This window comes from Dendropsophus ebraccatus, chromosome 1 (assembly GCF_027789765.1).
Source record: "Dendropsophus ebraccatus isolate aDenEbr1 chromosome 1, aDenEbr1.pat, whole genome shotgun sequence".
NCBI classification, from domain to species: domain Eukaryota; kingdom Metazoa; phylum Chordata; class Amphibia; order Anura; family Hylidae; genus Dendropsophus; species Dendropsophus ebraccatus.
This window is the reverse complement of record NC_091454.1, coordinates 8224380-8250262: the sequence shown is the minus strand read 5'-3', so window position 1 is coordinate 8250262 and position 25883 is coordinate 8224380. Positions and strand designations below refer to the sequence as shown.

General features: G+C 48.7%; 2 protein-coding genes and 1 long non-coding RNA gene across 3 annotated transcripts in view; 2 read left to right on the top strand and 1 right to left on the bottom strand.

Annotated features, from left to right (window-relative positions):
- The window catches only part of LOC138788208 (glucose-fructose oxidoreductase domain-containing protein 1), a 33084-nt gene extending 16266 nt beyond the window's left edge, over nucleotides 1-16818 (bottom strand). The window contains exon 1 of the mRNA XM_069965889.1: nucleotides 16233-16818. Within this exon, the coding sequence (XP_069821990.1) occupies nucleotides 16233-16584 (352 nt within the window). The 5' untranslated portion in view covers nucleotides 16585-16818. The remainder of the gene's footprint in view (nucleotides 1-16232) is intronic.
- Nucleotides 3651-6919, top strand: LOC138788240 (uncharacterized). The gene is made up of 3 exons (XR_011362568.1): nucleotides 3651-3771; nucleotides 3869-4029; nucleotides 6837-6919. It is a non-coding gene; the product is annotated as an uncharacterized lncRNA (long non-coding RNA).
- Nucleotides 16819-22030: 5212 nt separating the features above from the next.
- MED21 (mediator complex subunit 21) lies at nucleotides 22031-25874 on the top strand. Its single transcript, XM_069965914.1, has 4 exons — nucleotides 22031-22138; nucleotides 23659-23773; nucleotides 24995-25095; nucleotides 25207-25874. Exons 1-4 carry the CDS (start codon nucleotides 22097-22099, stop codon nucleotides 25381-25383), a joined length of 435 nt encoding a protein of 144 aa, XP_069822015.1. The 5' UTR covers nucleotides 22031-22096; the 3' UTR covers nucleotides 25384-25874.
- Nucleotides 25875-25883: the final 9 nt, after the last annotated feature.

Sequence of the window (25883 nt, the reverse complement as noted above, 5' to 3'; positions counted from 1 at the left end):
TAGTTGATTTATTTTATGTTTTCTTGCATATGTATGGATTTGATTTTTTTTTTAGATGACAGATTACATTGTATTGGTGAAACTGACTGCAGATCGTGTTGTAACAGGGAGGAAGCGCATCGTCTCAGGAGAAGTCTCGGTAATCTGTTCAGTAACAAGCGGCCGCCTGCCACAAGTGATGCAACCTGTTACACACCCTGCTGCCGGGTTTCTGTGGTTGTGATGCGATTATGGAGGAGGAAAGGAACCAGATGGCGGCTGCACCAGCGCTCATTGTACTAATGGAGGATCTGGTTATTTTAAGCTAAAAACACACAGTCAGACCTGGGTGATGGAGGGAGCATCCTTCCTTCCTGTCTTACCCAAATAGTAAGACGCAGGTCTAAAGAGAACGCCAAGGGTCAAACGATTCTGACAAGTATACAGAGGGGAAATATCCGGGAGAGTAACGTGCATCTGACAGTAATGGGAGCTGACCTGTGTTAGGCTGTATTATTGATTATTGGTGAGAAATAAAACATGGCCACCACCAAAGATGCCCCATGTAATGTATCCAGCAGGACCGTGCTGCAGGTTCCACTATCAGGACTAACACTACACAAATGATAGCCATCACACACCAAACTGATCCTGATCTACAGGTTGTCCTGCACATAAACTAAACATGGCCATACATCCTCAAAAACTGATCATCCGGCCGTCACTTATCTGCCCCATACACAGGAACAGTCCGCACGGCCAAATGTTACTCTATTCTCTATGGGGAGTGGTAAGCCGCAGCGAGAGCGCTCTAGGTGTGGCTTATCTCTCCCAGAACAAAGGGGTTGGGCGGTGATTTCCATCACGTCTGACACCTATCTCAATGGTCAGGAGAGCACCGTACACCTTAGATTGATGGTAGAATCTGTGTTTGGCCGACTAGTCTGGGGACCTTATCCTAGAGCTGGGAGTGTTCTGCCAAACACGATATATACTGTATATACTTACATCATTCCTCTGCAATCCGTGACGTTCCTACTGATGGAAGTCACAAGTCCGAGCCTGCAGAGAAAGAATTTCCTAACATGTCCTCAATATGTCCTCAAGATCGTGTGCTCAATAACACATTCTCCACGTCCTCAATAACGTCCTATGTAATACAAGTGCATCCTCCATAACGTACCGTATAATGTCTTCAATAACGTCCTCTGCCATATGTCCTCAATAACGTTCTCTACACTGGAGATCAAGGGGCCCTTGCGTCTTCTTGCCCGGGGCCCTATGCCCTAATTGTCTGCTCCTGTTCCCAATATCTATCCACTACTTATTCTATATCTAAAAGTCGGTGACACGTAAACAGGATTTGTGGAGCGCCATAAACTTGATCGCTGCCACGGACTTTCAGTTTTGTCACCATCGCGCTATAAATACACAACTGTTTTTTTTTTCCGGAAAAAATCCATCATGGATCCACCGCAGATTTCTGCTATACACAGGATGAGGGTCAACTAAATGGGTTAATCCATCTGACAGAAGGCCCTTTGGTCTCCCTGGCCGGGCCTATAAATACATTTGGGAGCTTTTTCTGCTGGAAAAACCTCTGATTTCTTTCATACAAAAATCAGAACTCAAACCTGATCGCTCGGCGGTCGATGAACCCTGAAATGAACCCAGGAAAAGATGGATACAGCCCTAGGAGACCTACAACTGTATCCCGCTTTTCGAGGCAGTCGTAGGGTTGCATCCATCTTTTCCTGGCAACGTCAATCAACGACCAAGAGATCAGGTTCGGGTTCAGGCCAACTTACTGTAAGTTCTGTCATCTCTAGTCACAACTGAATAAATACCATCATGGACCCACATCGGATTTCTCCTTTCTGGCTTCTACTGATATTTTTCACTTTCTTTGATAAGTGGCTAGATACATCTTTTATTTCTACATTGGGATTTAAAAGGAGAAGTCCAGTGCATTATAAAATCCGACAGCGGGAAAAATTGATTACAAGTACCAACTTACCTCTCCCTGTACCAGCAGTAAGCGCCAGGACCGGCTGCGGGACCCCTGATGGGTTTCAGGTTCTCCGTAGCTGACACGACCTGGCTGATGGACTAGCCGCCACTCAGCCAGTCAGTGACTGGGGTGGGACACCGTTCCAGTCACTGACTGGCCAGTCTATCAGCCGAGACAGACCGCCCCCCCCCCCAAGCCATGACGTCATCACAACAGACGTCATCGCCGGAAAATGACTTCCAGCAGTGGTCCCACGGCCGCTCCGCCGCTCACCCCGGACACGGGAGGAGGTAAGTCAGTACTTGTAATCAATTTCCCCCCTGCCAGCTGGATTTTAAGATCCGCCAGACTTCTCCTTTAAATAAATAGGATTCGTTTTTCACCTTATTTTTTCTCCTGCAAGGATATAAACACAGAACCAGTGTCACAATTGAATCAGAGTCTACCTCAGTCTCTCTGGCCGGGCCTATGAATATATTTGGGAGCTTTTCCCAGCATTATTTCCATCCATAGGGTCGAGACACCTTCTCTTGTTTTCTAGTAACCTAAGAGATTGCTTGCCCTGTTTAGTCCATCCCAACCTGTTACTAGACTTTCCAGTTATATACAATGTGCCATTCGGGTTAATTCATCTGGTGACCCCGGAGCGCGGTCTGCCGTTTACCTCATTGCCCTTCAGACTGTTTGCCTCAGGAGTGGTTACAGCAAACATAGAAACTAGAAATCCCTCGGGCTTCGCTTGTTGAGTGTTTTATGGGAGAGCGGCTCTTTACTCCCATTACCTAGACGCTCAGCCCTCTCCCCCACAGGCCGATACCTAGAACACAGCTTACAGCTAAATACCTGACTTGTTCACATAACAGAAAAAAAACGGACAAGGAATTTCTAGCCCGTAAATCTTATCGCCATAAAAAATAATTAGAGAGAAGAAAGCGTAAAGGAGAATCTAGCAAAGAGCAAAAAAAAACATAAGAAAATCCGGGGGTTTGCTGGCACAGAACGAAACATGTGGCTGTCCTACTATTGTCTGTTCTGTAATGGGAACAATCGGTTAGGAAGTCGGTGGAGGAAGGCGGCCGCTGTTTAATTTCCTCCATCGGTAATGTAACCCTGCCTTACAATGGAGGAAAGTGCAGTCATAGAGAATGGATCTCTTACGTCTCTTACATATAGTCATAGTACCAACAATTCAGGACATAGACGCTGTGTAGTCCCCAAAACAATGTAATACCATAAAACCGCCACAGAGTGCCCTAATAATAACACACTGCATAGTGCCTAAATAATACTACAGTACCCACATCACTGCAGCCCAATATAGTGCATCAGAGAGGCTGAATAGTACTACCATACAGTACCCACATTACTACGGTCCATTACACCACCAATTTTTGTCAACGTGAACCAACTACAGTAGCATCTCTCAATGGCTGTATCTTTACCTTAAAGGCTTGGAAATATTCTGGGGGTCTGTATCTAATGGGCTCTAACCTCACTGTCCATCCCCAAGTCCAATATGGATGACTAAGTAGTCCAAAGGGCACCTGATATAAGACACCTTATGCATTAGGGTGGCCATACATATAATGGTGGCCATACATTCTCAATGACTATCGGCTTAACGTTCTTTTTCTCTATAGGGAACGTTCATGTTCGGCAGAAGCTCAACCAGAACAATGGGGTCAGGTGTTAAAAACCTAACACACCCGTCCTTCTCTCCACCGGAATCATCTGTCGTGGGGTCAGGAAGCCGCGATATACCTTAGACGGTCGGCTGCACGGTGGGTTCAGATGACTTTTGTCTAAAGTGGACGGGCACCTGTAGATGATGTAGGTTGATGAAACCATCCAACACATGATCTGATGATTGCTTCGCAGACACATCAATACAATGAATAGCCAAGCCAATGAAACCGGGTGAGGGACGAACTGTCCCATTGTAAACACTATGACAACATTTCTCTCTTAGAAGATCTATTGTAGACCAATGACCTTTCCTGACCGGACAAAGATTTCACTCACGGACGACATCTTTCCAGGTAACAGTCTATCATTTAGTGACAAATTTCACCCAATAAACCAACAGTTTGGTTGGAATTCTACTTTTTTTATCAACTTTAATCAGAAAAACAGTCCCGTAACTCCTCTGGCACTTATGACTAGATTCAATGGGTGGAGACTAAAGATGAGCGAACTTCGAGTACGTTCGGGTTCCGAATCCTGTGGTTGAAGAAGTTGGAAGCTGCCCTAGGGAGTCCTGGAAAACACGAATATAGCTTACGTCCTATGGCTGTATCCATGTGTTCTAGGCAGTCTTAGGGCTGCATACAACTTCTTTAGCCACCGGCCTGATGCCCCCTCTGCTAGATCAAGCCTTACCAAGCCTACTACATGCTCTCGCTTCCCGGAGCTGTCACTGTGGCTTCAGAGCAGTCTCTGAACGGATAGGCCGCTCAGGAGGGAGATTAGTCGCCAGCAGAGAGCAGAGAACAAATGATTACACAGCGGGACCTGTATTCAGAGGTCAGAGAGGTCAGTGTTGACTTCAGAGGAGATAGCCGGGTGATGTAGCTGTAAATTAACTCTTTGTTGTCCTGTTTCGGAGCCTCATCTCCCTCCACCCCTCCCCTCTCCATAGAGAACAATGAAGACAGGGGGGAAAGCTTCAAACTGCTTTTTCATGAAAAAAAAAATACATTTTTCAGCTAATAAACCCAATTACAAAGTTTCTTAAAATTGCCTGTACTATTGATTTCTGCAAAAAAAATTAAACAGTGACACTTTAATTTAAACGGTCTGTCAAGTCTCTTTATAGTGCGGAGACCTGGGATGTAAATTCTCCAGTAAATCCTATAGACAGTCAGATACTATAATGACTCCCGCCTGAAGAATTCCAGTTTTACGTCCACTAAGGAAAAACAACGCTATTGACTAAACATCCAAAGAGATCCTGATTCACTGACCGATAGTGAAGGTCACCCGAAGCAGTAAACAGCCACTTACTGAAAACCTGCTGCTTCTGCATTATTACTCCAATGTCATATAGGAAAACATGGCCGCTCAGCGCACAACACATGCCGATAAATTAGATTTACAGTTCCGCAGGATATACAAACGGCGAAACAACGCTCGTCTTACAACCAGACACTGCAAAGAGCATTAAAGGGGTTATCCAGTGCCACAAAACATGGCCACTTTCTCTTGTCTCCAGTTCAGGTGCGGTTTGCAATTAAGCTCCATTCACTTCAATGGAACTGAGCAAAAAAAAAAAAAACCCTGACCAAGCTGGAGACAAAAATGGGTCTGTCTCTGGAAGAAAGTGGCCATGTTTTTGTAGCGCTGGATAACACCTTTAGCGAGAGCAAGTATATTATATATATTATAGCTAAGAACACAGAGGAAAAACGGATATATCCCGGGGGGTTCCTCCCTGATGTGCATTTATTACCATTCCACACAGACTATTAGATTAACAAAACCTAGAAAAACCGAACTAGATTACATTTAACCCTCAAAGCATACGCATACGTCAGTATCATCTCACAGACCAGGAATGGGGAAAGCTCCAACCCAGTGGTCACCGTGATTGGGGAAACCTCGGACCCCTGTGGTGACCAGATAATTATCCCGGTAATTATCAGGATTGGGGAAACCTTAGATTCAGGGGTGACCAGGACTTGGGAAACATCACACCCGGTGATGACCTGAACTGAAAGCCTTGGTTAGGATAGGGAAGACCTTGGACCTGGTGGCGAGCAGGATTAGTGTAACCTCAGATACCGAGTGTAAACTCAGACACCCCCTAGCCTAAAATTCCCTCAAGCCTGCCCCCCCCCTCCATCTCATATTCACAATCAATAAGTCTACGACCCCTTAGGCTCATATTAATTTCCCTTTTTGAAATAAAGTTTCCGCATATCTGATTATCTGGACCCCCCTCAGTTCCCTCAATAAATCTATTTTCCCTGGTTGTGTCTATCACAGATTGCTTGCGGTACAAGATCGGAGTGCGAGCGGGACATACAGCACTTGGGAAATAAAGTTCTCAAAAAAAAAAAAAAGGCTGTGTCAGACGGCCATGCAGCTGCAGAAGTAGGGCAGGCAGGGCGCATTCAGTACAGTCTGGCACACATTTCTCTGGAGCCGTGCCCAGTCACTGTTCTCAGATACTGTAAAATTAGGAATCCTGACGCTCTGCTCATTTTTATGGTTTTCGTTGCCTCGTATTCAGATGCGCCCGCTGACCCCCGTTGACACATATCCCAGATCAAAGGACAGCAAATAGGGCAAAAAAAAATGATAGGCGAAAAAGAATGGCCGGGACTGAAAGAGCTCCAAAAAATACGTCCAAGGAACGTGAGTCCACCGTGTTTAGTCTAGGTCCTCACCTGACAGTATAGCGATAAACACAACTCTGTCTTCTTTCTGGTAGGTGGACCCCATGGAGACGTTGAGAAAACATCTTGGAGATGTCTATTGGTCCGGCAGATAAATTGTAAACTTGTGTTTTGATAAAATGTAAACTCCTGTTTTGTAAAATTTCCTGTTTTGTGTCTCCAGCTCCTATGAAGATCTATGTCTCCATGGTAACAGACTACAAACAAACCCTGCGTAGTCTGATCCTAATTTTACAGCCATCCTCCCATCAGTTCTCTAATTCCTCCTTCCATAACCAACCACGTATAAGAATATGTTTCAGAACAGATAACAGCAACTAGTACTGCAGGATCAGACTACAAAGGGTTCGTTGTCTGTTACCATGGAGACGCATACACCTACAGCACAGAAGTTGTAGACACAAAATAACAGGAAACTTTTAATAAAGTGTTTCCAATTTCCACCTTAGATTCACTGCAGCAATAAAGAGGATTTAGTTATGAAGATGGACGAAGCCTTTATGTAACAATAAGAAGCTTGCGAGTCGTCCATCAGCGGAAGCTTGCGAGTCGTCCATCAGCGGTAACAACGAGAGGAAGAGCTCAGGGGCTCATTGCTTCATCCTCATTTCATTTACAGGGATCAATAACAAAGTGAACTCTGCCCAACATGGATTTTTCCATTTTTTAAAAGTTGAAAGGAAGAACCGAGGCGGAAACGGCAATGAGGCGTCCGACATAATTGGTTAATTTTTAACGTGAGTATGAAAGATCATGTCAGGTGTATATACACTATGGTCTGGTCTGAGCGTCAGCTGGGCTTTCATATCATATCTCACTAAGAAAATTTTGGGCCTACATTTTGGTCTTATCTTAAAGGGAATGTGTCACCTAAATGTTCTCTTACTGATCAGTCAGAAACGGAAAACTTGTTTCTATTTTATGACTGTAATTTTTTTTAATATCACTTTTTGTACATTGATATGGGGGCAGCCATATTGTCTGGGCTGTTCTTAACAGCATTTAGTGACATGCTTTACAGCAAGACTCATGGACATAGATGACAATAGACAGACTCTGTCCCCTCTTTGAAAGATTACTGAGCGCGCTCTGAGACCTGTGAAGAGGTCATTCCACAGGGAGCTGCTGTTGTCTCCTCTGTCTACTGGTGTCACCTGACGCTGCATTGCTGCACAGATCACTTTACAGCAGCCTCCTCACCACAGACACAACAGGAAGTCTCAGCTTAGTTTCAGCCCCAGTGGTGAGAATAAGAACTGCAAGATCTCAGGATTATTTTATAATATAGAGAGAAAAATGAAAAATTAGAAAAAATGTAAAAACAAATTCTTAAAAAAATGTTCAACATAAAAACATTTTCTGATGACACATTCCCTTTAAGTACATATCTGACCCTCCAAATGTTCAAAATATTTATTTCAGCTTTCCAAAAAATTTTAAAAAAAAAAAATTCTTTAAATAATATTCTCATAACCTCCATAGCAGTCTGTCTTATCTCAGCCCGGCACAGATCCCCACATATATACGTATCCGGCGTGTAACACACACATCGCTTCCTTTTATGGCTGTGACTTGCTTACACTGCGGTGACACATTACTATAGGACGGTATGAAAACCATAAGGAAGTACAAGATACTTCTTCAGGCCTGTGCGACCGGTCACTAACATCGCTGACACGGATTCCGGCACAGATTCTAAAATTCACATCAAATCCAGCGACGTTCCGGATCCCATTCATGAGAACTGAGTTTCCGCATCTCCATTCAGGAGCTGGGAAGAAGCTGGCGGATTAGTGTGTCTGAATGGGGCTAATACTCCGGCGGACTCACGGCACCTAATACTGCACATCCCCGGCAGGAACCCAAGTATAAGCCTTGGATTTCCGCCCCGGACCGTGCGGGATTATACAACACACATCAGTGGTTTACGAGCAGCTCTGAAGTTCTATCTGTTGCCGCTTGTGTTATTCCTAGGGATGAGTGAACCGGCTGAGGTTCGGGTTCGTATGAACCTGAACTATCGGCTTCTGATTCCCGGGGTCTGCCAGCTCCGTGGAGAGGGTGGGATACAACCTGAGGACCGCCTGGAAAACTGGGATACAGCCATAGCCATAGATTTCAATTTACAGATTAGATCCAGATAGTAAAATATATGTTCTTTTAGGCAAATTGGTTTCTATTTCCTGACTAAAATTTTTTTTAAATAACATTTTGTAAATTACTATGGGAGCGGCCATCTTGCTATTGTTAACAGCATTTAGTGATATGCTTTACTGCAAGAATGGAAAAACCTTACTGGACATACTCTTTGTCCTTGGAAGAGGTCATTTTACAGGGAGGGGGAGGCTGAGCCATGAGCTTCATCTATTGTCTATCTACTGTACAGATGACTTTCCAGCAGCCTCCTCCTTATCATCCTCCTTGTAAGAGTTTTATTTCTATAGTAAAATGGAAAATTTTAAAAATCCCCCCCTTGAAATTTGATGGTCATTTTCTGATGACATATTCCCCTTAAGATAAGGATAGGGGACCCTTCACTACCAGGAAGTGATCGGATCCATGGGGGAGAAGAACTTTAATTAGAAACAGCACATTTGTCCTTTACGTTCCTATAAATGATATATTTTATATACGATTTTATCAACTTTTACTTTATGAAACAAAACCCTTCAAGGGGTCAAAGTCTTTGATGGAAAGAAGTTACATCATTCATCGACAAGAGTTCAACTTCTGTTTTCTAAACGGCGCAGGAAACTGATGAAACTCGGACTCTTCGAGGCGACAAAATGGGTTTTCTAAGAAACACTTTAATGACTAAAGGTCAACTGATCAATATGGAAACTGAGGTCATAGCGGAGGCGTTGTTCCATAGTCTAGGAGAGGTAACCACCATAGATGGAAATAAAGAGGTGGTGGTTGGGGGGGGGGGTACGTCTCAACCATTCTGAATCCTGAATTCATGAATCCTCGTAATAAGGATTGGGTATTGAAATTCTGCATGGTCGATCCCATTGGGAGGGCGTGGGGACCCCATAGAGGAGGGTATGCGCGGCTGTGTCTCTATTACATGGCTCGGTAATACATGAAGGACTGGTAGATCATTTCTGTGGCCCTTTATTGGCATCACTCCTGCTGCTGCATCTCCTTTGTTACACAGGGAGATAAGCGGCCAACAAAGAATGATTTCTAAATGGATGTGACCCAATCACCCGGCGAAGGGATTCACCCCATGTAATAGGGGCGGGACAGGGTCTGTACGCACTGGGGCGGGACAGGGTCTGTACGCACTGGGGCGGGACAGGGTCTGTACGCACTGGGGCGGGACAGGGTCTGTACGCACTGGGGCGGGACAGGGTCTGTACGCACTGGGGCGGGACAGGGTCTGTACGCACTGGGGCGGGACAGGGTCTGTACGCACTGGGGCGGGACAGGGTCTGTACGCACTGGGGCGGGACAGGGTCTGTACGCACTGGGGCGGGACAGGGTCTGTACGCACTGGGGCGGGACAGGGTCTGTACGCACTGGGGCGGGACAGGGTCTGTACGCACTGGGGCGGGACAGGGTCTGTACGCACTGGGGCGGGACAGGGTCTGTACGCACTGGGGCGGGACAGGGTCTGTACGCACTGGGGCGGGACAGGGTCTGTACGCACTGGGGCGGGACAGGGTCTGTACGCACTGGGGCGGGACAGGGTCTGTACGCACTGGGGCGGGACAGGGTCTGTACGCACTGGGGCGGGACAGGGTCTGTACGCACTGGGGCGGGACAGGGTCTGTACGCACTGGGGCGGGACAGGGTCTGTACGCACTGGGGCGGGACAGGGTCTGTACGCACTGGGGCGGGACAGGGTCTGTACGCACTGGGGCGGGACAGGGTCTGTACGCACTGGGGCGGGACAGGGTCTGTACGCACTGGGGCGGGACAGGGTCTGTACGCACTGGGGCGGGACAGGGTCTGTACGCACTGGGGCGGGACAGGGTCTGTACGCACTGGGGCGGGACAGGGTCTGTGTGCACTGGGGCGGGGCAGGGTCTGTATATACTGTGGCGGGACAGGGTCTGTATATACTGTGGCAGTGCAGGATCTGTATATACTGTGGCAGGGCAGGATCTGTATATACTGTGGCAGGGCAGGGTCTGTACACACTGGGGCAGGACAGGGTCTGTATACACTGTGGCGGGACAGGGTCTGTATACACTGTGGCGGGACAGGGTCTGTATACACTGTGGCGGGGCAGGGTCTGTATATACTGTGGCAGGGCAGGGTCTGTATATACTGTGGCAGGGCAGGGTCTGTATATACTGTGGCAGGGCAGGGTCTGTATATACTGTGGCAGGGCAGGGTCTGTATATACTGTGGCAGGGCAGGGTCTGTATATACTGTGGCAGGGCAGTGTCTGTATATACTGTGGCAGTACAGGGTATGTATATATTGTGGCAGGGCAGCAGGACTATACACAGCACCAGGGCTGGCACAGTGTATACAGACACTGCACTGACACAGTGTATATAGACTCTGTATATACTGGGCCAGTCTCCTCCTTGTACTGAGGCACCGGTGTCCCTGGTGGCAAGGAGAGAGGAAAAATCGGCAGGTTTTTGAATTTGGCTCTGGAGGCCGCAGCGGGTAACCGCACCACTCAGGCCCTGAGCGCCGCTGCTCCACCTGCAGAGGGAGAGCGCAATCTTTTGGTTTTAGTTAGTATGGTTGCTCTGATGACTCTGATACAGGTCTCACCATAGAGAAGTGATGGAACTGGATGGAGGACTCTCACAGACAGAGAATGACAAATAACCACCAAAGGCAATGAGGAAAGTCACCACCTACAGAATACCTCAGCTGGGTCACAAGTCACAACCCGAGCAATGTGGAAAAGCGGGAATTTCTGGTGACTGAAGATGTGATACAACCAGACGCCTGCCGGTGAACGGCCACGAGCCGGGGCTGATCCCTCTAGTCTGTCTGTACAAAGGAGGATGAAAAGGAGAAGAGCGAGCAGGAGCGTCAGGTATCTACACCCCCCAGGGAGTCACAGCCCAAACCGGGGAATCATATAAACTTCTATAAACATTGGGGGAGATTTATCAAACATGGTGTTAAGTGAAACCGGCTCAGTCGCCCCCGGCAACCAATCAGATTCCACCTTTCATTCCTCACAGACTCTTTGGAAAATGAAAGGTGGAATCTGATTGGTTGCTAGGGGCGACTGAGACAGTTTTACTTTGCTCCATGTTTGATAAATCTCCCCCAATATTATGTCTACTCCATAGCGTTCCTATTATAAACCCCACAACAATGAGAAATGAAAGCTGAGCTGCGGTTGCTATGGGCAACACGGCGAATCCTACCATAAGGCAGAGCACAAAATCTTCCCGTCTCTCTAGCGCCACCTAGAAAGGAAACTGCCAGTGACCATTGCACTGGGATGGGGAACCAGGGATGGGGCACCTGCGGCCTCCAGATTAGCAAAACTACACTTTCCATCATGCCTGGACAGCCGATGCTTTACACGTTGTATAGTCGGAGATTTCCCCACTGCCGCACCCCTGGTGATTGCTGCTCGCGGTTCTCACACAGTGCGGTTGGTGCCATATTTAGTCAGACTACTGAAATAACTCTTCCTCATTACATCACCGTATCGCCGGCCTAGGCTGTTTCCCCCTCTTCCTCATTTACAACCACGGAATTGACTTTCATTGTGCAGAGGTGAAACCAATATGTACTGCGACATCGCTTATGGGGTCTGAATGATTGTCGAGGTCTGGTCCGGGGGCCGAATATTACACGTCTGGTCCGGGGGCCGAATACTAAAGGTCTAGGGCCTAAATGTTATTGGTCAGGACTATTACCTTAATATTAGAGGTTGAATCTTAGGCCTGAATATTGGGTAACTAGCTGATCAGTGGGAATCAGAATACCGAGATCCCTAACAATCACAAGAATGGAGGTCGGCTGTCCTGAGCGAATACTATACCACAACACCGGGCCTTTACCACAACACCGGGCCTTTACCACAACACCGGGCCTTTACCACGACACCGGGCCTTTACCACGACACCGGGCCTTTACCACGACACCGGGCCTTTACCACGACACCGGGCCTTTACCACGACACCGGGCCTTTACCACGACAAGTCTAGTTCCCCCGCTATACATATTTCAGGAGCCGTCATGGATTATTATAGCTTCCTCCATGGATACAATATAACAGCTACTCAACCATTATAGCATTATTATAGTTTCCTCCTTCCATGGATACAATGTAACAGCTACTGATCTATTATAGGATTATTATAGGCCTCCTCCATGGATACAATATAACAGCTACTCATCCATTATAGGTGTATTATAGGCCTCCTCCATGGATACAATATAACAGCTACTCATCCATTATAGGTGTATTATAGCCTCCTCCATGGATACAATATAACATCTACTCATCTTTTTTAGGATTATTATAGACCTCCTCCATGGATACAATGTAACAGCTACTCATCCATTATAGGTGCATTATAGACCTCCTCCATGGATACAATATAACAGCTACTCATCCATTATAGGTGTATTATAGACCTCCTCCATGGATACAATATAACATCTATTCATCCATTATAGGATTATTATAGACCTTCTCCATGGATAGAAGCTTCTTACACACCAGACCCCCCGGACTATCCTGGTGACCTCCCCTCCATCCTCCCACCTCAGTGACTATACATTATCTGCATTTCCTAATACCCCGATAGCCTCACAGCAATGATCTCCTGTGCCCGTCCAGCTGCTGCACAACTACAACTCCCAGCATGCTCTGTGCTCAGAGGTGCAGCTGGACGGCCACAGGTTGGAGGACCACGGCCTTACAGCATTTCCTTCTGTAGCTGCTCAGGGCCTGATCCAATGCAGTGAGGGGGCGACCCAGGATTCCTGATCTGCTGTGGGCACAGGGCACCATGCAGGCTGCTCAGTGGGCAGCATGTACTTTACTGAATGGTCAGTGGGCATCATAACTCTACAGACCTGTTATTGAGCATCGTGCACTCTGCAGACCGGTCAGTGGGCATCAGGAACCCTACACACCAGTCAGTGGGCATCATGAACCCTACACACCAGTCAGTGGGCATCATGAACCCTACACACCAGTCAGTGGGCATCATGAACCCTACACACCAGTCAGTGGGCATCATGAACCCTACACACCAGTCAGTGGGCATCATGAACCCTACACACCAGTCAGTGGGCATCATGAACCCTACACACCAGTCAGTGGGCATCAGGAACCCTACACACCAGTCAGTGGGCATCATACATTGTATACACTGGTCAGTGGGCATCATACATTGTATACACTGGTCAGTGGGCATCATACATTGTATACACTGGTCAGTGGGCATCATGAACCCTACACACCAGACAGTGGGCATCATACACTGTATACACCGGTCAGGGGTCTTCCTGCACTGGTCGAGAGGCATCATACACTGTACATCATGGTCGGGGGTCTCGGTGCCCTGTATATAATGGTCGGGGGGTCTCCCTGCACTGTTCGGGGGGTCTCCCTGCACTGTATATACTGGTCGGGGGTCTCCATGCACTGGTCGGGGGGTCTTCCTCACTCACCCAGGGTCTTTACGGCGATCTGCTTGGTGAGGGGGGGGGCGGCAGCATACACTGTATATACTGGTCGGGGGTCTCCCTGCACTGTATATACTGGTCGGGGGTCTCCCTGCACTGTATATACTGGTCGGGGGTCTCCCTGCACTGTATACACTGGTCGGGGGTCTCCCTGCACTGTTTACACTGGTCGGGGTCTCCCTGCACTGTATACACTGGTCGGGGGTCTCCCTGCACTGTATACACTGGTCGGGGGTCTCCCTGCACTGTATACACTGGTCGGGGGTCTCCCTGCACTGTATACACTGGTCGGGGGTCTCCCTGCACTGTATATACTGGTAGGGGGTCTCCCTGCACTGTATATACTGGTCGGGGGTCTCCCTGCACTGTATATACTGGTCGGGGGGCACCATACACTATATACACTGGTCGGGGGGCACCATACACTGTATACACCGGTCGGGGGTCTTCCTGCCCTGTATACACTGGTCGGGGGGCACCATACACTGTATACACCGGTCGGGGGGCACCATACACTGTATATATCGGTCGGGGGGCACCATACACTGTATACACCGGTCGGGGGGCACCATACACTATATACACTGGTCGGGGGGCACCATACACTATATACACTGGTCGGGGGGCACCATACACTGTATACACCGGTCGGGGGTCTCCCTGCCCTGTATACACCGGTCGGGGGGCACCATACACTGTATACACCGGTCGGGGGGCACCATACACTGTATATACTGGTCGGGGGTCTCCCTGCTCTGTATACACCGGTCGGGGGGCACCATACACTGTATATACCGGTCGGGGGGCACCATACACTGTATATACTGGTCGGGGGGCACCATACACTGTATATACCGGTCGGGGGGCACCATACACTGTATATACTGGTCGGGGGGCACCATACACTGTATATACTGGTCGGGGGGCACCATACACTGTATATACCGGTCGGGGGGCACCATACACTGTATATACTGGTCGGGGGGCACCATACACTGTATATACCGGTCGGGGGGCACCATACACTGTATATACCGGTCGGGGGGCACCATACACTGTATACACTGGTCGGGGGGCACCATACACTATATACACCGGTCGGGGGGCACCATACACTGTATATACCGGTCGGGGGGCACCATACACTGTATACACCGGTCGGGGGGCTCCATACACTGTATATACTGGTCGGGGGTCTCCCTGTCCTGTATATACTGGTCGGGGGTCTTCCTGCCCTGTATACACCGGTCGGGGGTCTCCCTGTCCTGTATACACTGGTCGGGGGGCACCATACACTGTATACACTGGTCGGGGGGCACCATACACTGTATATACTGGTCGGGGGGCACCATACACTGTATACACCGGTCGGGGGGCACCATACACTGTATACACCGGTCGGGGGTCTCCCTGCACTGTATATACTGGTCGGGGGGCACCATACACTGTATACACTGGTCGGGGGGCACCATACACTGTATACACTGGTCGGGGGGCACCATACACTGTATACACTGGTCGGGGGGCACCATACACTGTATATACTGGTCGGGGGGCACCATACACTGTATACACCGGTCGGGGGGCACCATACACTGTATACACCGGTCGGGGGTCTCCCTGCACTGTATATACTGGTCGGGGGGCACCATACACTGTATACACCGGTCGGGGGTCTCCCTGCACTGTATATACTGGTCGGGGGGCACCATACACTGTATACACCGGTCGGGGGGCACCATACACTGTATACACCGGTCGGGGGGCACCATACACTGTATATACTGGTCGGGGGGCTCCCTGCCCTGTATATACTGGTCGGGGGTCTCCCTGCCCTGTATACACCGGTCGGCGGGCACCATACACTATATACACCGGTCGGGGGGCACCATACACTGTATATACCGGTCGGGGGGCACCATACACTATATACACCGGTCGGGGGTCTCCCTGTCCTGTATACACCGGTCGGGGGGCTCCATACACTATATACACTGGTCGGGGGGCTCCATACACTATATACACCGGTCGGGGGGCACCATACACTATATATACTGGTCGGTGGGCACCATACACTATATACACCGGTCGGGGGGCACCATACACTATATATACTGGTCGGTGGGCACCATACACTATATACACCGGTCGGGGGTCTCCCTGTCCTGTATACACCGGTCGGGGGGCTCCATACACTATATACCCTCACTCACCCAGGGTCTTGACAGCGATCTGCTTGGTGAGGGGGGGCGGCAGGTTGATGCACACCAGGTCCACATCATGGTGCAGGAGGACGTCGTCCATGCGGCTGGTGTAGTAGGGGACGCTCATCTCCTTGGCCAGCTCCTCCGCCTCCTCCGGGGTCCGGCCCCATAGCGCCTTCACCGAGAAGCCCTCGTCCTTCAGTAACGGGATGATCACCCGGGATGTCAGGCTGGTGCCGAACACCCCGACCCCCGGCAGCATGGCCGCCCCGACCACCTCCTCCAGCAGCAGCAGGGCGCAGGGGTAGTGGGCACAGGGGCAGTGGGCGCAGTGGCGGTGGGCGCGGGGCTGCAGAGGCATCAGATGCCCGGGGATGCCCGCCTCACCTCTCAGGCTGCAGGGGCCAGGCGCTTCCCTCCATGTCCTGCATGGATCCCGGACAATGCGGGGAGTGTGCGGGGTCTCCGGGGCCGGCTGCGGGCGGTGCGGGCTCCGTTACCGGCGGGCACTCCCCTCCTCTGCCATGATCGCAGGCTGCCCCCTCAGTGCCGGGATACGGCGGCGGCGGTGGCGGAGGGGAGGTGGGCGGAGGCGGCGGCTACTGTCACCTACTGCTCTACGGCTGTTCCTGCAACGCCCCCTACTGGGCTGAGGGCGATATAACCCGGCTCTCCCCCTGCTGTCTGTATATACCTGCTGTATGTGTGTGTATGTATATACCTGGTGTATATATGTGTCTGTATATACCTGCTGTATGTATGTGTACCTGCTGTCTGTATATACCTGCTGCTATATACCTGCTTTATGTATGTGTCTGTATATACCTGCTGTATGTATGTGTCTGTATATACCTGCTGTATGTATGTGTCTGTATATACCTGCTGTATGTATGTGTCTGTATATACCTGCTGTATGTATGTGTATGTATATACCTGCTGTATGTATGTGTCTGTATATACCTGCTGTATGTATGTGTATGTATATACCTGCTGTATGTATGTGTCTGTATATACCTGCTGTATGTATGTGTATGTATATACCTGCTGTATGTATGTGTCTGTATATACCTGCTGTATATATGTGTATGTATATACCTGCTGTATGTATGTGTCTGTATATACCTGCTGTATGTATGTGTATGTATATACCTGCTGTATGTATGTGTATGTATATACCTGCTGTATGTATGTGTCTGTATATACCTGCTGTATGTATGTGTATGTATATACCTGCTGTATGTATGTGTCTGTATATACCTGCTGTATATATGTGTATGTATATACCTGCTGTATGTATGTGTCTGTATATACCTGCTGTATGTATGTGTCTGTATATACCTGCTGTATGTATGTGTCTGTATATACCTGCTGTATGTATGTGTACCTGCTGTCTGTATATACCTGCTGTCTGTATATACCTGCTGTATGTATGTGTCTGTATATACCTGCTGTATATATGTGTCTGTATATACCTGCTGTATGTATGTGTACCTGCTGTCTGTATATACCTGCTGTATGTGTGTGTATGTATATACCTGCTGTATATATGTGTCTGTATATACCTGCTGTATGTATGTGTACCTGCTGTCTGTATATACCTGCTGTATGTATGTGTCTGTATATACCTGCTGTATGTATGTGTATGTATATACCTGCTGTATGTATGTGTATGTATATACCTGCTGTATGTATGTGTCTGTATATACCTGCTGTATGTATGTGTATGTATATACCTGCTGTATGTATGTGTATGTATATACCTGCTGTATGTGTGTACCTGGTGTATGTGTGTATATGTGTGTACCTGGTGTATATGTGTGTACCTGGTGTATGTGTGTATATGTGTGTACCTGGTGTATATGTGTGTACCTGGTGTATATGTGTGTATATGTGTGTACCTGGTGTATATGTGTGTACCTGGTGTATGTGTGTATATGTGTGTACCTGCTGTCTGTATATACCTGCTGTATATATGTGTATGTATTTATCTGCTGTATGTATGTGTATACCTGGTGTATATGTGTGTACCTGGTGTATATGTGTGTATATGTGTGTACCTGGTGTATATGTGTGTACCTGGTGTATATGTGTGTACCTGGTGTATATGTGTGTATATGTGTGTACCTGGTGTATATGTGTGTACCTGGTGTATATGTGTGTATATGTGTGTACCTGGTGTATATGTGTGTACCTGGCTATCAGCATCTCTCTGCATACAATATCCGGCCGCCGCCCCACCCTGTGTATACAGACACTCAGAGGGAAGAGGATGAATAGACATTTACATAGCAGATCCGGTAACACAGGGATACAGCCCCCCCCCCCCTATATACTACAGGAGACATGCCCCCCCCCCCCAAATACTGCAGGTGACATGGACCCCTCCCCCATATACTGCAGGTGACATGGACCCCCCCCCCCCATATACTGCAGGTGACATGGACCCCCCCCCCACATATACTGCAGGTGACATGGACCCCCCCCCCACATATACTGCAGGCGACATGGACCCCCCCCCCCCCCCATATACTGCAGGTGCCATGCCCCCCCCCATATACTGCAGGTGCCATGGACCCCCCCATATACTGCAGGTGCCATGGACCCCCCCCCCCTACATACTGCAGGTGCCATGGACCCCCCCATATACTGCAGGTGACATGGACCCCCCCCCCTATATACTGCAGGTGACATGGACCCCCCCCTATATACTGCAGGTGACATGGACCCCCCCCCCATATACTGCAGGTGACATGGACCCCCCCCCCCATATACTGCAGGTGCCATGGACCCCCCCCCCCCCTATATACTGCAGGTGCCATGGACCCCCCTATATACTGCAGGTGCCATGGACCCCTCTATATACTGCAGGTGCCATGGACCCCTCTATATACTGCAGGTGCCATGGACCCCCCTATATACTGCAGGTGCCATGCCCCCCCCCCCCTATATACTGCAGGTGCCATGGACCCCCCTATATACTGCAGGTGCCATGGACCCCTCTATATACTGCAGGTGCCATGGACCCCTCTATATACTGCAGATGCCATGCCCCCCCCCCCCTATATACTGCAGGTGCCATGGACCCCCCTATATACTGCAGGTGCCATGGACCCCTCTATATACTGCAGGTGCCATGGACCCCCCTATATACTGCAGGTGCCATGCCCCCCCCCCCTATATACTGCAGGTGCCATGGACCCCCCTATATACTGCAGGTGCCATGGACCCCTCTATATACTGCAGGTGCCATGGACCCCCCTATATACTGCAGGTGCCATGCCCCCCCCCCCTATATACTGCAGGTGCCATGGACCCCTCCCCCATATACTGCAGGTGCCATGGACCCCCCTATACACTGCAGGTGCCATGGACCCCCCTATATACTGCAGGTGCCATGGACCCCCCTATATACTGCAGGTGCCATGGACCCCCCTATATACTGCAGGTGCCATGGACCCCCCCCCATATACTGCAGGTGCCATGGACCCCTCCCCCATATACTGCAGGTGCCATGGACCCCTCCCCCATATACTGCAGGTGCCATGGACCCCCCTATATACTGCAGGTGACATGGACCCCCCCCCCCATATACTGCAGATGCCATGGACCCCCCTATATACTGCAGGTGCCATGAACCCCCCTATATACTGCAGGTGCCATGGACCCCCCTATATACTGCAGGTGCCATGGACCCCCCTATATACTGCAGGTGCCATGGACCCCCCTATATACTGCAGGTGCCATGGACCCCCCCCCCCCCATATACTGCAGGTGCCATGGACCCCCCTATATACTGCAGGCGACACTCCCCCTCTCTCTATAGGTAATAATGGATCACATTGGAGATCAGGGTCTGTCTGCTATTTATCTGCCAGGTGTGAATAGGAGCAAATAGTGGGAACATCTTGGACTACAAGGGGCAATACTGGGCCCCATAGGAGACCCCCAAAGATGTGCTAAGCTAATGTATATATTACTGTAATGTAAATAATAGCAGACCCCTAATTCTCAGAACCCTAAACTATCACCTGACAATTACAGGGTCTGACTCCAAACCAATCCCCTAAATTACCTGGGATGGGGGTCGGATCTGGGGGGCTAATTGACCCCCAAACTAATACAGATCCTTAATTTATTAGACCCTAGACCAATTAATTAAATTATCAGATCACAGACCAGACCCCTAAATGGTGAAAGTCCATAAAGAGAATCCAGAGAATATCACCAATGTGGGGGGCTGGGACCTCACCCTCATGATGATTAAACTCCAGACCAGACACCCCTCCCCCAGATATCAGACTCCAGACCAGACACCCCTCCCCCAGATATCAGACTCCAGACCAGACACCCCTCCCCCAGATATCAGACTCCAGACCAGACACCCCTCCCCCCGATATCAGACTCCAGACCAGACACCCCCTCCCCCAAATATCAGACTCCAGACCAGACACCCCTCCCCCAGATATCAGACTCCAGACCAGACACCCCTCCCCCAGATATCAGACTCCAGACCAGACACCCCTCCCCCAGATATCAGACTCCAGACCAGACACCCCTCCCCCAGATATCAGACTCCAGACCAGACACCCCTCCCCCAGATATCAGACTCCAGACCAGACACCCCTCCCCCAGATATCAGACTCCAGACCAGACACCCCCTCGTATTCTATAATGGACACCGCGTCATGTCTTCTGCTCAGTCAACAACACAGAACAAATGTAGGAGATTCCCCGGCAACTTTTGTTTGCGGAAAGACAAGTTCTACATGTTTAGTATTTTCCGGGTTCTTGTATTAACATACACCGCCCAGCCATAACATTAAAAGCAGCCATAATAGACACAATGACGCCCAGACCCCATAGCCATGGGATGTCCTAGGAGGCCCAGACCCCATAGCCATGGGATGTCCTAGGAGGCCCAGACCCCACAGCCATGGGATGTCCCACGTGGCCCAGACCCCACAGCCATGGGATGTCCCACGTGGCCCAGACCCTACAGCCATGGGATGTCCCACGTGGCCCAGACCCTACAGCCATGGGATGTCCCAGGAGGCCCAGACCCTACAGCCATGGGATGTTCCAGGAGGCTCAGACCCTACAGCCATGGGATGTTCCAGGAGGCCCAGACCCCACAGCCATGGGATGTCCCAGGAGGCCCAGACCCCACAGCCATGGGATGTCCCAGGAGGCCCAGACCCCACAGCCATGGGATGTCCCAGGAGGCCCAGACCCCACAGCCATGGGATGTCCCAGGAGGCCCAGACCCCACAGCCATGGGATGTCCCAGGAGGCCCAGACCCCACAGCCATGGGATGTCCCAGGAGGCCCAGACCCCACAGCCATGGGATGTCCCAGGAGGCCCAGACCCCACAGCCATGGGATGTCCCAGGAGGCCCAGACCCCACAGCCATGGGATGTCCCAGGAGGTCAATGTTGAATCTTTCCATTCACTGACAGCATGCAGAGGTCCTAAAAAAGCTGAGGAATAGAAACACAAAGTCTATTAGGAAGTTGCACAAGTTTTTATTATAAAGTTATTTTAGGGATTGTTCACCCTATAAACGCTTGTGACCCAATAATCAGAAATCTTAGATTTCCCATCATTACATATTAATATCAGGCGACACCTGCTGCTTCTAAGTGGCACTGCATGCTTTTGATCACGTGATAAATTTGTATGGCACGTTCATCCAGGTTGGGAGGAGCTTCAGAACATTGTAAGGTTGAGTGATATCAATAAAGTTATTACGTAAAAAAAATACAGTGACGGGAGGGCAAGACGCCTGACGTTCAAGCCACGCCTACAAACTACTGGCCAATAGGAGATCACGTCGCGGAGACTGGGCGCAGTTTCGGTTTTGCCCGAGACTAAGATGGCGGATCGCCTGACGCAGCTGCAGGACGCGCTCAATTCGGTGAGTGGTTTCCCGGTCCCGGTGTCTGCAGCCCCGGAATATGGCGGCTACAGCTGTGGGGCTTAGTGTGCTATAGAAAGGGGAATATATGTAATACTAACATCATATTATCCGCCATTATACAGGGGCACTGTGACTGTACCACGGCTATAGTATATACAGCAGAATAGTGAGTGCAGCTCTGGAGTATAATACAGGATCAGTAATGTAATGTATGTACACAGTGACCCCACCAGCAGAATAGTGAGTGCAGCTCTGGAGTATAATACAGGATGTAACGCAGGATCAGTAATGTAATGTATGTACACAGTGACCTCACCAGCAGAATAGTGAGTGCAGCTCTGGAGTATAATACAGGATGTAACTCAGGATCAGTAATGTATGTACACAGTGACCTCCCCAGCAGAATAGTGATTGCAGCTCTGGAGGATAATACAGGATGTAACTCAGGATCAGTAATGTATGTACACAGTGACCCCACCAGCAGAATAGTGAGTGCAGCTCTGGAGTATAATACAGGATGTAACTCAGGATCAGTAATGTAATGTATGTACACAGCGACCCCACCAGCAGAATAGTGAGTGCAGCTCTGGGGTATAATACAGGATGTAACTCAGGATCAGTAATGTATGTACACAGTGACCCCACCAGCAGAATAGTGAGTGCAGCTCTGGGGTATAATACAGGATGTAACTCAGGATCAGTAATGTATGTACACAGTGACCCCACCAGCAGAATAGTGAGTGCAGCTCTGGGGTATAATACAGGATGTAACTCAGGATCAGTACAGGATCAGTAATGTAATGTATGTACACAGTGACCTCATAAGCAGAATAGTGAGTGCAGCTCTGGGGTATAATACAGGATCAGTAATGTATGTACACAGTGACCCCACCAGCAGAATAGTGAGTGCAGCTCTGGGGTATAATACAGGATGTAACTCAGGAACAGTAATGTAATGTATGTACACAGTGACCCCACCAGCAGAATAGTGAGTGCAGCTCTGGGGTATAATACAGGATGTAACTCAGGATCAGTACAGGATCAGTAATGTAATGTATGTACACAGTGACCTCATAAGCAGAATAGTGAGTGCAGCTCTGGGGTATAATACAGGATGTAACTCAGGAACAGTAATGTAATGTATGTACACAGTGACCCCACCAGCAGAATAGTGAGTGCAGCTCTGGAGTATAATACAGGATGTAACTCAGGATCAGTAATGTATGTACACAGTGACCCCACCAGCAGAATAGTGAGTGCAGCTCTGGGGTATATTACAGGATGTAACTCAGGATCAGTAATGTAATGTATGTACACAGTGACCCCACCAGCAGAATAGTGAGTGCAGCTCTGGGGTATAATACAGGATGTAACTCAGGATCAGTAATGTAATGTATGTACACAGTGACCCCACCAGCAGAATAGTGAGTGCAGCTCTGGGGTATAATACAGGATGTAACTCAGGATCAGTAGGCTGTATAAATGTCAGTAACCTTATGGCTGTTGTATGTTTGCAGCTTGCAGATCAGTTCTGTAATGCGATCGGCGTCCTCCAGCAGTGCGCTCCCCCCGCATCCTTCAATAATATTCAGACGACCGTAAACAAGGAGCAGCCCACCAACCCCACAGAAGGTGAGTGGCCGGCCCTGTGTGTGTTACCCTCCTGTCTGTAAGTTCAGGATCTGATGTGATATCGGTCACTTTCTGATCATCCAGATCCCTGGACCTCGCACCTTCCTGCTTCTGTGTGTCCTGTGTATAGATGACAGACAACACAGGCGAGGTTCAGGGCTTGTGAAGAGCAGGAAATTCTGTTCCCCTTTAGAGGGCGCTGTGTAGCCTTTTATTAGTCCTGCAGCTCTGGGTAATATACTGTATATATTATATACTCCGGTTATAGCTGGTATACTGTATATGTTATATACTCCGGTTATAGCTGATATGCTGTATATGTTATATACTCCGGTTATAGATGATATACTGTATATATTATATACTCCGGTTATAGCTGGTATACTGTATATATTATATACTCTGGTTATAGCTGGTATACTGTATATGTTATATACTCCGGTTATAGCTGCTATACTGTATATATTATATATTCCGGTTATAGCTGATATACTGTATATGTTATATACTCCGGTTATAGCTGGTATACTGTATATGTTATATACTCCGGTTATAGATGATATACTGTATATGTTATATACTCCGGTTATAGCTGATATAGTGTATATATTATATACTCCGGTTATAGCTGAAATACTGTATATATTATATACTCTGCTTATAGCTGATATATACTCCGGTTATAGCTGGTATACTGTATATATTATATACTCCGGTTATAGGTGATATACTCCCTCTCTATCTGGTATATATTATATACTCCCTCTCTATCTGGTATATATTATATACTCCCTCTCTATCTGGTATATATTATATACTCCCTCTCTATCTGGTATATATTATATACTCCCTCTCTATCTGGTGTACAGTATATATTATATACTCCCTCTCTATCTGGTATATATTATATACTCCCTCTCTATCTGGTATATATTATATACTCCCTCTCTATCTGGTATATATTATATACTCCCTCTCTATCTGGTGTACAGTATATGTTATATACTCCCTCTCTATCTGGTGTACAGTATATGTTATATACTCCCTCTCTATCTGGTATATATTATATACTTCCTCTCTATCTGGTATATATTATATACTCCCTCTCTATCTGGTGTACAGTATATATTATATACTCCCTCTCTATCTGGTATATATTATATACTGTCTCTATCTGATGTCCGCTCTCCTTTGCACTGATTGTATTTTCCCATCTTCCAGAATACGCTCAGCTTTTTGCCACCCTCATCGCTCGTACAGCGAAAGACATTGATGTTCTGATTGAGTCTCTGCCCAGCGAGGAGTCTACAGCCGCCTTACAGGTGAGGCCACCGCCCCGGGCAGCTGCTGGCTTGTGTGTTATAAGGGTCAGGGCTGGGGGAGTCTGATATAGTATAATATGGCTTACAGGACTCGCCTTCTTGTCTTTAAAGGCTGCCAGTCTGTATCAGCTAGAGGAGGAGAACCATGCGGCAGCGGCCCGGCTGGAGGAGGTGGTGTACCGGGGGGACATGCTGCTGGAGAAGATACAGACAGCGCTGGCCGACATCGCTCAGTCTCAGCTGAAGACCAGAAGCATCATCCACATGCAGCCAGTACCTGAGAGCTAACAGCAGGGGGCGCTGTCTATTATAAGAACTGTCCACCCCCAGACGGGTGCCCGTGCCTAACATCAATTAGCCGCCTGCTGGTACCACACTACTGTCTATGGGGGCGATATAAAACACATGGGTGAACTTATACGTTATCAGAGGCATAGCTATCCCTTCTTTAGCTATGGGAGCGATTGGATAGCTGAGGGGGTGACTCTCCGCCACCTGTGAAGGAAGCAGAGCCTACAATATTGGGCAATGGCGGGTTATACACTTCTCTAATATTTGTGTAAGTTCCTCATTCCCCAGAACGGAGGAGAGTTCCGTCATATCTGCTCTGTGTGTCCTTCCCACTGGTGACCATTAGGGGGCCCTGTATTAATGGATGAACTCTTACAGCAGCTCTCCTCCTGCCAGGACGGGTGGCACCGGGGATCCCCACCGCCCGCTCAGCCGCTTCTTTTCTATCAGGTTTTTTTCATAATAAATTTGAATGAATTGGTGCAGAATGTTCCGGT

Coding starts and splice junctions, on each gene's coding strand:
- MED21 (XM_069965914.1), top strand. CDS start 22,097: ATGGCGGATCGCCTGACGCAGCTGCAGGACGCGCTCAATTCG. Junction 22,139..23,658: donor TGCAGGACGCGCTCAATTCG/GTGAGTGGTTTC, acceptor GTATGTTTGCAG/CTTGCAGATCAGTTCTGTAA. Junction 25,096..25,206: donor AGTCTACAGCCGCCTTACAG/GTGAGGCCACCG, acceptor TTGTCTTTAAAG/GCTGCCAGTCTGTATCAGCT.